This window comes from Medicago sativa, chromosome 1, assembly GCF_051527215.1.
Source record: "Medicago sativa cultivar Bolivia chromosome 1, Bolivia_mono, whole genome shotgun sequence".
Lineage (NCBI taxonomy): Eukaryota > Viridiplantae > Streptophyta > Magnoliopsida > Fabales > Fabaceae > Medicago > Medicago sativa.
The window spans coordinates 17,562,935-17,573,056 of NC_140749.1; the positions used below are offsets into that span (position 1 = coordinate 17,562,935).

General features: G+C 32.3%; 1 protein-coding gene across 1 annotated transcript; it reads left to right on the forward strand.

Annotated features, from left to right (window-relative positions):
• Positions 1-5,463: 5,463 nt before the first annotated feature.
• LOC146953224 (MLP-like protein 43) lies at positions 5,464-7,196 on the forward strand. Its single transcript, XM_085708466.1, has 2 exons — positions 5,464-5,672; positions 6,651-7,196. The coding sequence occupies exons 1-2, from the start codon at positions 5,489-5,491 to the stop codon at positions 6,926-6,928; spliced, it is 462 nt and encodes a 153-aa protein (XP_085564592.1). The 5' UTR covers positions 5,464-5,488; the 3' UTR covers positions 6,929-7,196.
• Positions 7,197-10,122: the final 2,926 nt, after the last annotated feature.

Consider the following 10,122-nt stretch of genomic DNA (forward strand, 5'->3'; position numbering starts at 1 on the left):
AAGATGGAAAATTTTTTAGGGACTAAAAGTTGAAGAAATTTTTAGATGGACTAAAACGAAAAGTTGACATATTTATAGGGACCAAAATCATATTTAACCCATGATTTATTTCGGCTGCAAAACCATTTTTGTAGTAATTGATAGGATGGTAAAACGGACCGACCGAGATCCAAAACTAATGTATTGGTGTGGCTAAAATACTAGTGTCAAAAGAATTTATTCAATTGTCTATAAAAAATATTGTTCAATAAAATTAATTAAACACAATGTATTATTTCATTCAAAAAAACAATTTTAAAGGTTTTATTAGGGTTAGTTTTATTAGCTCATATTCATTTGTAACTTTAACAATTTCTTAATAAGAACAAAATTTAACTTCTGTCGAAAATAAAAGAACAAAATTTAACATCATATTCTTCCTATTGCTTTGAAAAATGTTCGTCTTTTAATAGCTTTAATGGATATCCTTCATACGTAAAAAAAAGTGGAGAATTTTTGGTGTGGCTATAGCCACACTTAGGCTTATGCTAGATCCATTCATGGGGTCGACCCGCCCCATCATGTTCAAAACCGTCTAAAAGCAGGACGGGGTGAGCCAAATCAATTTAGTTAATCGAGTTTAAAATTTCACTCCGTCACATTTAGTAGTTGATTGACGAGTTGACGAGTCGGCCAATCAAACATAAAAAACTTTTTTCATACATTTTTTTGACAAATTTTTTAAAACCTATGTTGCTTTTTTTTTTTTTTTTAAGGAGCCTATGTTGCTTTTATTACTTACGAATGTAATTTTTTAATTTGAATTCCATTTTTCAATCTTTATTACTTACGAATGTAATTTTTTAATTAATTTGAATTCCATTTTTCAATCATAAAGAATTACACTAGAAAGAATTACACTAGACTATATAATCGTTCTTTATTGTATTTTGGAGAGAATTCCTAAAAGTCCTATTTTTATATTTTAAAGATCAATTCAGAATTTTTTTTTTTGTGGCCGGGGTTTGAACCCAAGACTTTTTTTTTTGTGGTGGCGGAGGTTTGAACCCAGGACTTTTTATATATTAGACATTGTCCCTACCAACTGAGATAAACTCACAATGACATAATTTTTTTAATATAATATAAGTAAAGCAGAAAGAAAATAATAAATTATAAAAATTCAAATATTAGTTACGTGAGAATACATTTTCCCTTTATAATCTCTTTTGTCATCAAGGATACCTTCAAGAAATATTTCTTTCAGGATCAACTTGTCCTCATCACCTCCATCCACCCCACTTAACATATCATTATCAACAAGAGTATAAGACAATATCAAAAGAACATTCTATAGATTCCTAACAGTGCATGGGTACTCGTATGTATGTATATAATAAAGTTTGAAGAAGGGGGCACCGCCAATTATACGGATACTTGATTCTTGTTATCCAAGAATCAAGATAGGTTGTGACGTGCGGTTGAAAACCTTGATTCAAATATTCGATTTCAGAATTGAATCAATTTCTTTTTTAAAAGGATTTCAATTAGATTGATAAGCTCACAATACTTTATACTTCTTTTTTTTTTTTTTTTTTGACAGAATATATACTTTATTACTTCTAAGAATTGAATAAATAGGTAAGAAAAAATATAAGTTGAAGAAAAGAAATAAAATTTGTTACTACCTCGAGTCAAGTGCACCATATTTTTAATTGAATTGCAACTATCCAGACCTTGTTGATATTCTTCTTTTTGGTATCTTCATAGCACATGGAAAGGGTGGGTAGTCTTTAGACAGGATTTTGGTAATTAGCTTAAAGAGATATCACAAGTTTTGGTAGGGTTTGGGAAAACAATTTTGTAGTATAGCTTAATGTGAAGCAGCAACATTTTTGGAGCAGAAGGGTCAATGGGGAGAGAGTAAGATGGACGATGACCGTTGAGAATTGTCGAAGGAAGAGGATTGAGACGTGCAGCCATGGTAGAGCGATGGCACAAACAAGCACGGGTGGACTTGCTGGAGACGAAGCAGGGCCGCGTGATTGTTGCAGGGTTTATGCAAACCCTAATGGGTTGCTAATCAGTGGCGTTGCCAGGACCCTGGGTCAGGGGGTTCAACATGTGTTTGATACTGAGACGGCAAAAAATAATTAATGCTGTTGAAAATTTGAAATGTGGATTATAAAAAAGGATAAAGAAAAATCTTAAAAGTCATATATTTAGAGACGGTGATATTAAAATTGTAAATTTTAATATATATTTAAAAACATTATATAAAAACATTAAATACTTTACATTGTTTTTTGTTATATAATCTTTTTCTTTAAAAAAGAAAATTTAGAGTGAGAGGATGATGCCCTGTTATAAAATCTTATATCAATTATAATTTGTAAATACCATACTAAACATCCTAATACAATTCAAATGCTATAAATATATATTCATGTAAAGAACTGACCCATAAAAATATTTTTTACAGGTTGAACACCTAGCATGCAGTGTCATAATGACTTAATTTAACTTATTACTGATATTTGAGAGAAGAGATAGAGTTTGTGCATGAGCCAATAAGGTGCAAGGTAGAATTTTGAGGGGGTTCAAAATAACAAAACATAGAAAAATTGGTATAAATTTCAAGAGTTGAGGGGGTTCACTTGCATCCCCTGGCTGCAAGGTAGCTCCGCCCCTGCTGCTAAGCATGGGCGGCAACGTTAGGTTGTCGCACAAAAACAAAGCATATGCGGCACATTAGGTTGTCGCGTAAAAAAATGTTCTTACTATTTTTACTTTTTTTCTTTTTTGACTAAAAACTAGCGTTACTTGTTAAACATGAAAAACAATAGAGGTTAATTTATATCCATTGACGATGTAATTTATTTTACATATGCATCCAATTAAATTAAACTAAGTATAAATTTTAAGAAATATTTTAGAAAATAACCTAAAAAAGTAGCATTGTGAAGTGGTTTGATTGCACCAAGGATCAACCCTAAGTCTTTATCTTTTTACTTTAGTTTTGGATGTACTTACGGAACACATCCAAGAGTTAGCACCGAGATGTATGTTTTTTTTTTGCAGATGATGTAGTCTTGCTTGGAGATTCGAAGAAGGAATTGAACGGAAAGCTAGAGACTTGGAGACAAATCTTAGAAGTGCATGGTTTCCTCCTGAGTAGAATCAAGATGGAGTATATGGAATGTAACTTCAGTAAAAGGCAAAGTAGTTCGACTTTGGAGGTGAAAGTTAGAGATCATATCATACCCCAAGTTACACGGTTTAAATATCTTGGGTCCATGGTACAAAGTGATAGAGAAATAGAAGCAGAAGTAAATCATTGTATTCATGTTGAATGGTTGAAAAGGAGAAGAGCGTCAGGTGTTTTATGTAATAAGAAAGTACCACTTAAGTTGAAAGGAAAGTTCTATTGGACAACGGTCAGACCGACGATGTTGTATGTTACAGAGTGTTGGACAGTTGAGAGCCAACATGAGAATTAAGTAATAACGAAGATGAAGATGTTGCGCTGGATGAGTAGTACGACTAGACGGGATATGATTATGAATGAGACCATTAGAGAGAGAGTGAGGGTAGCACCTATAGTAGAACAATAGGTAGATAATATGCTTAGATGGTTTGGGCATGCCATTTGAAAACCTTGATTCATAAAATGCTTCAAAATCGAGACACCTTTTTTTTAAAGGATTTTCAAGATTGATAAACTCACAATACGTTTTTTTTCCTTCTTTTTTTAAGCTCACAATACTTTATCACTTTTAAGAATTGAATAAATAGGTAAAAAAAAAATAAGATGAAGAAAATAAATAAATTGTATTGCTACCTCAAGTCAAGTGCACCACTTTTCAAATTTAATTTGTCCACTTTAAGTTTTATAAGAGTCGTCATAGCATATCATTATGTTGAAAAGTGCCTTGAAATTTGTTTTTGGTTATTCTACCATTTTGTGCCCAAATGCAGGAGACCTACTAGAGGCATGTTTAGTGGTTGTTGCTTTGCGCCTAAGGTCTATAAAAATACAGTTTCAACACATTTTTAAGTGTGGGAAAAGGTAAACTTAGAGAGACCAAAAGAATGAACCTTTAGGAAATCAATAAGCTAAAGGTTGAGAGCTTTCAGGGTAGATTATGGGGTCAAGAGACCCTTCAAACACTTTGGGTATAAAATCATTGAATTTCTTGGCCACAAGAAGAGATTCAGGAAAAAGGTAGAAATTAGGGTTTACGATTGCAAACTTATTTCTTGTAACATTTTGGTTTCACTTTATAAAGAACACAATGATAGTAAATTGAAGATCTCTCTCTCTCTCTCTCTCTCTCTCTCTCTCTCTCTCTCTCTCTCTCTCTCTCTCTCTCTCTCTCTCTCTCTCTCTCTCTCTCTCTCTGAGTTGGAGAACAAATATCACATTGTTTTTCATTGAGCTTGTTTGATAACTTTGGTTAGATTGTTGCTAATTTTGCTCCACACATCAAAGTATTGGTATGAGTTTTGTCTGTATTTACAACAATAGGTGCCTATCATGGGACAATTATTATGCAAGCACCATGGGTACAAAGTGGGATATTGAGAAATTCACCGGATACAATGATTTCGAGTTGTGGAATGTGAAGATGCGGGCAATCTTGATTCAACATAAGTGTGCAAAGGCTCTAAAGGGTAAGGTTGTATTGTTGGCTACTATGTCACAAGCAAACAAGGTTGAGATGTTTGACAAGCCTAGGAGTGTGATTGTCGTGTCTTACATATTAAAATACAAGTGTAACAAACACCATATGACTATGCATATGTTCAGTATGTATATTTACTTTTTCATTATCTCAATAATACCCTTAAACAACTTTTTCTATAATAATGATTTTTGTTGGTATCATTAAAAAAATAAGAATTTATATTATATTTTTTTTGTTATATTGTTGGTGTCATTGAGATAGATAATCATTGTTAGTTTGATTTGTTTTAATTTTCACGCCATTACTAATAGTACTTGGGAAAATAATTGCGCGGTAATACATAGATGATAATACTTTAGGTGGGCGGATTTAACTTCTTCAAAAAAGTAATGGCGTGAAAAAAATTTATGAATAAACCATTTTTTTTTTTTTGAGGAAAATGAAAAAACCGTTGTTTATCCTCCATTCAAAAAAAAAAAAACTATTCCTAGGTCCAAAAAGAATATATGCCCGAAAATATTTTGGTCCCTCAGCGAATAGGCCAACAATATTTTGGTCCAGCATCGTATTCATATTCTTTTTTTTTTTGATCAAGGTATTCATATTCTTTTTACGAATCTAAAAATGTACAACTTATATTTCTTGTCAAAAAAAAAAATTATATTTTTGCGGCGTCACATTAATTAATTTATAATTTAATTTTGAAATTTCAGTTAATTATTCGTTAGATATCGTGTCAATCAAACAACTGAACAAGGCTTCTATTTAAGGGAATGAAGTCCGAAACCTTACGAGTAGAAACAATATTAGAGAGCAGAGAAATGGCTTTGAGTGGGAAAGTGTTCACTGAAATAGAGATTCAAGCACCAGCTGCTAAGTTTTATAATGTTTGCAAGAAGCAACTTCAACAACTTCCTAATATCTCTAATGACATACATGTAGCTAGATTGCATCAAGGTGACTGGGAAAATGTTGGTTCTGTCAAACACTGGGAATATACAATAGGTAATAATTAAGGTTGTTATTTTCATAATTTTATTTACGCAGCCTCCTTTAAATATCCTACATCTATGTAATTTGATCCCTTATATATATAGTTCTCATCCAATGATGTTTAGTGATTATTGAGCTTTCCCTAGGACGAATCGTTCGAAAGATCAATTCGAATTTTCTATATAGAAAGAACTTTTGTCTAGACTTTACTTACCTCCCGATAAAATCCGTATTTTTATTTTAATAGGAAAATTCAATATATAACGAAAACAACATGTCTACAAAGTAGATGTACAAAGGCATACACAAGAAATACCCGAACCACATCAAAGAAAAAAAACAACAAAAGCTAAGGAAAAAACAGCCAAAAGCCACCTTATACCTCTGCAAAGGCGGAGAACACCCCATAAACACCAAGCCACATGACCACAAACCCTAACTAGGGACCAGCCTACTGAAGGCGGGAAGAGAGAAAGGCAACTCCAAAGCGGCGGCCGAGAATCATAAGACACCACATAGACTCGATGGGACCTAGACCACGAAGCCAAAATACCCCATCGATCGGGTTCAACACATGACTGGTTGCACCTCCCATTCATAAAAAGGACATGGGCTACCAAGGTCCTTTACCAAGAAACCATTTCCAAGACCACCACATCAAACTCTGAATTACTAGGGTCTCCTTTCCCTAAAAACCGGAGGGTTAACAAAAAAATATTTTAAGAATTATATAATAAAATTATTTAAAATTTATTTATATTTCAAACCATAACTTTTGAGTTTATTTATCATCGATATACACAAGAAAAATAAATAATTGTCATCGCAAAACATGTTAGTCACTAATTTTGATGTTCCTAATACTTATATTCAAAATTTAATATGTTTTTTTGAAAGAGAATTTAATATGTTTTTGTTTCCTCTAGTTTCTATGTATTTATTTTTACTAATCAATCAAAACTAATTTTAAATACGTGTGAATCCTTGCAGAAGGAAAAAAAATAATTGCAAAAGAAAAAATTGAGACTATAGATGATGACAATAAGATAATCAAATATAGCCTCTTTGATGGGAACGTGGGTGAGAATTACAAGAGTTTAAAGGCAATATTACAAGTGATTGATAAGGAACATGGTGGTGGGATTGTGAAATGGACTTTTGAATATGAAAAGTTAAAACAAGATATTACAATTGCATCTCCTAATTCATACTTAGACTTTTCTGCAAAGGTCACAAAAGAAATTGATGCTCATATTGTCATGGAATAGCAAGAAGATGAACAAAGACGAAGTGTGTTCTGGCTAGAGTGTTATTACTTATTAGATAATTTATGGTGTGATGAATGTGTTTAAAGTAGTCTAAGTTAACTTTTATGTTTGAAAGCTGGATTGCCTGCAAAATAATTTATGGTTTCTTTACCTTCAAAAACTAGGTATGCCGTAAAGGCAAAATGTTGTGATATATTATCAACATTGTATCGAGAGAGTTGGTAATATGACGCTCTACATAAATAAAACTTGAGTTTTATTTCTAGTATGGTCCAACTTATGTAAAAAATTGAATGTCTCGTTGATAACTAAATGATTAGTCTCATAATAGATCTAGAGAGCTTAATTGTGACGATACTTTAGTTCGCCTCTTGGATGGCCAAGATCCTAATTATGGTACGATAAAAGAATTAGCTATTTATAATTAATTTTCTTGATCTAATAAAAGACAATCGTCTTAATCAAGTTGTCTTTTATAAGAGAATAACATAGCGTTTGCATGACAAATTTATTTATATGTTTATAAATGACTAAAAATACAAAGGAACAATCAGTGCATATGAGGTGCAGAAGAAAAATTGTGGACTTAGTACATTAATAAAAAGTTACAAGCCTTATTCAATAATAAGTTTTTCGACAACAAGAGCGGTTACAATGTCAAACATAGTTGTTCGAACAAAGCCAATTTTTTTCGACCAAAAAAAGAACAAAGCCAATTTTCCTTAACAATGTACTCCCTCCGGTCACATTTATAAGCAAAACACAACTTTTTAGGTTCATTGAATAGCTAATGTATTTAGTCTATAAATGTGACTAGATACATTAGTTATTCCATGAACCTAAAAAGTTGTTTTTTGCTTATAAATGTGACCGGATGGGGTAGTGTGGAAGACCGTTCTCAACTAAGGACATGTGGCAAACATGCATGTTGTGAATTCGGTCTCAAAAAACAAACCCTAATTTCTACACTTTTTTCAATCTCACCAAAGAACAAGACACTCAATGATTTTCACTCACCCAATGTGTTTACAAATGTTTCCCAACCCAAGAGAACCTCTCAAGATAACCCTAATCAAAGACCCTCAACCATAAAGTTGCCTCCTTTGATTTCCCAAGTTTCTCTCTCTTGAAGTTCTTCCTAGAAAATGAACTGAAACGCTTATATAGTACCTTGATACGGTCAAAATTGTGTCACGATTGCCAAAATCATGTCACGATTCCTTGCGTACGACCCAAGGTAAACAAATCTTATCCACAAATCGTGTCACGATTTTCTTCTAGTAGCAACATCACATTTTGCCTCGAAAATCGTACCACAGTTATAAAATTGTGTCACGATTCCAAAACTCCAATTTTAAGTCACATAGCAACAATGCATGTCAATAGCGGTTACTATAATTTTCTATAAATACAAGTCTAGGAGCACCGTAATAAGAGCTCCTTAATGCATTTTAAAAATCACATCAAACACAAAAAACGATTTGTACATGATTAAACATATCATTTTTCTTTTTTATTCTCAATTTATTTACCTTTTCTACACTTAAAGTTTACTATGCATTTTAATTTTCTATACATTTACTTTTCTGCACATTTACTTTTGATGCACTTAGCTTTCGTCGGTTTACATTTTAATATATTGTCAAGGATACCCTGCAAAATAATTCGAGGTCACTTTGGAGCATCTCTTTAGTGGTCAAGACCCTACTTATGGTAGGATAAATGAACTATTATTATTTTTTACAAGGATAAATGAATTAGTTTAAAATCTAATTTTAATAAATGTTATAAGATTTGTTGGAACATGTGTGGAAATTGAGTAAAAAGATTAAACACAAATTCTCATGTTGGGTAGAACTAGTGTTGTGTGAATTGAAAAAAGTGGTAGTCCCACATCGGATGGAACACACACATTAGTAATGTTTATATAGTGGGGGTGTACCTCTAATAGGGGTACATAATTATGTGAACGAAGTACGCACTAGAGAAAAAATATATATTGATATATATTTTATTATTTGGAAATGATAAATTAAATAATTAATTTAATCATTATTAGAAAGTGCTTAGTCCTTAATCATTATTAGAAAGTTTAATCATTATTAGAAAGTGCTTAGTCCCCAAGTTTTGCTAAAATATTGTGGAATTTGGAAATGATAAATTAAATAATTAATTTAATCATTATTAGAAAGTGCTTAGTCCTTAATCATTATTAGAAAGTTTAATCATTATTAGAAAGTGCTTAGTCCCCAAGTTTTGCTAAAATATTGTGGAACGCAATCTAGAATATTTTGGAACACAATCTGAAATATTTTGCTAGGTAATCTAATATATTTTAGTGCATGATCTGAAATATATTTTGGTACATAATATATTTTTGTACTCAATATAATATATTTTGGTACTCAATTGAGATATTTTTGTACTAGATCTAATATGTGAATTACTTAATCACAAAGTAATGTATTACTTGTTCCCAAAGTTTCTCACTTATTAGTTGTGAATTTTCTCTATAAATAAAAAGCTCACACAGTGCATTCTACACACCAAAGAGTTTCATTGAGTTGTCGGGAACTCTTTCTCTCTTCTCCCTTTCTTGACTTGTGTTGACGAGTCTTTCTTCTCTTCATCTCCTTTTTCTGTCCCTTCGGATTTAAGAGTGTTCTTAAGACCATAGTCCCTTTTCGGTTTAAGGTCCCTTCGGAATTAAGAATGGTCTTAAAAACATAGTCCCTTCGATAATATAAGTCCCTTCGGAATAAAGAGTACTATTAAGATCATAGTCCCTTTTCGTAATAATAATGTCCCGTCGGAATTAAGAATGATCTTAAAGGTATATAAATTATTTCAATAATTTTCTATTTGAGGAGAAATGGTGGTATCACCATATTTGAGTGGTCGTAGTGACATATTGATGTTTTTGAGAAATTAAAGTTAGAATGGTGATAACACCATATTTGAGTGGTCTCAGCACCATAACAGAGTGGTAACAATACCATATTAAAGTGGTTTCAGTATTAAAAGAATGGTCTTGGTACCATATTGGAGGTGTAATTCTCGAACGGTTTTCTACAGTGCAGTAGTTAACCGCACAGTTGTAGCTGGGCTTGTTTTATCCTGGAGGCGGCGTGGTTGATAGTCTGCCTGACACAATTTTGGGCAGTGCCACGAAACATCTTAAAGAGAGCGACCTG

Bases quoted from the DNA above. Each gene is read 5' to 3' on its own strand.
- LOC146953224 (XM_085708466.1), top strand. From the start codon at position 5,489: ATGGCTTTGAGTGGGAAAGTGTTCACTGAAATAGAGATTCAAGCACCA. The intron at 5,673-6,650 runs GTAATAATTAAG...GAATCCTTGCAG, and splicing joins ACACTGGGAATATACAATAG to AAGGAAAAAAAATAATTGCA.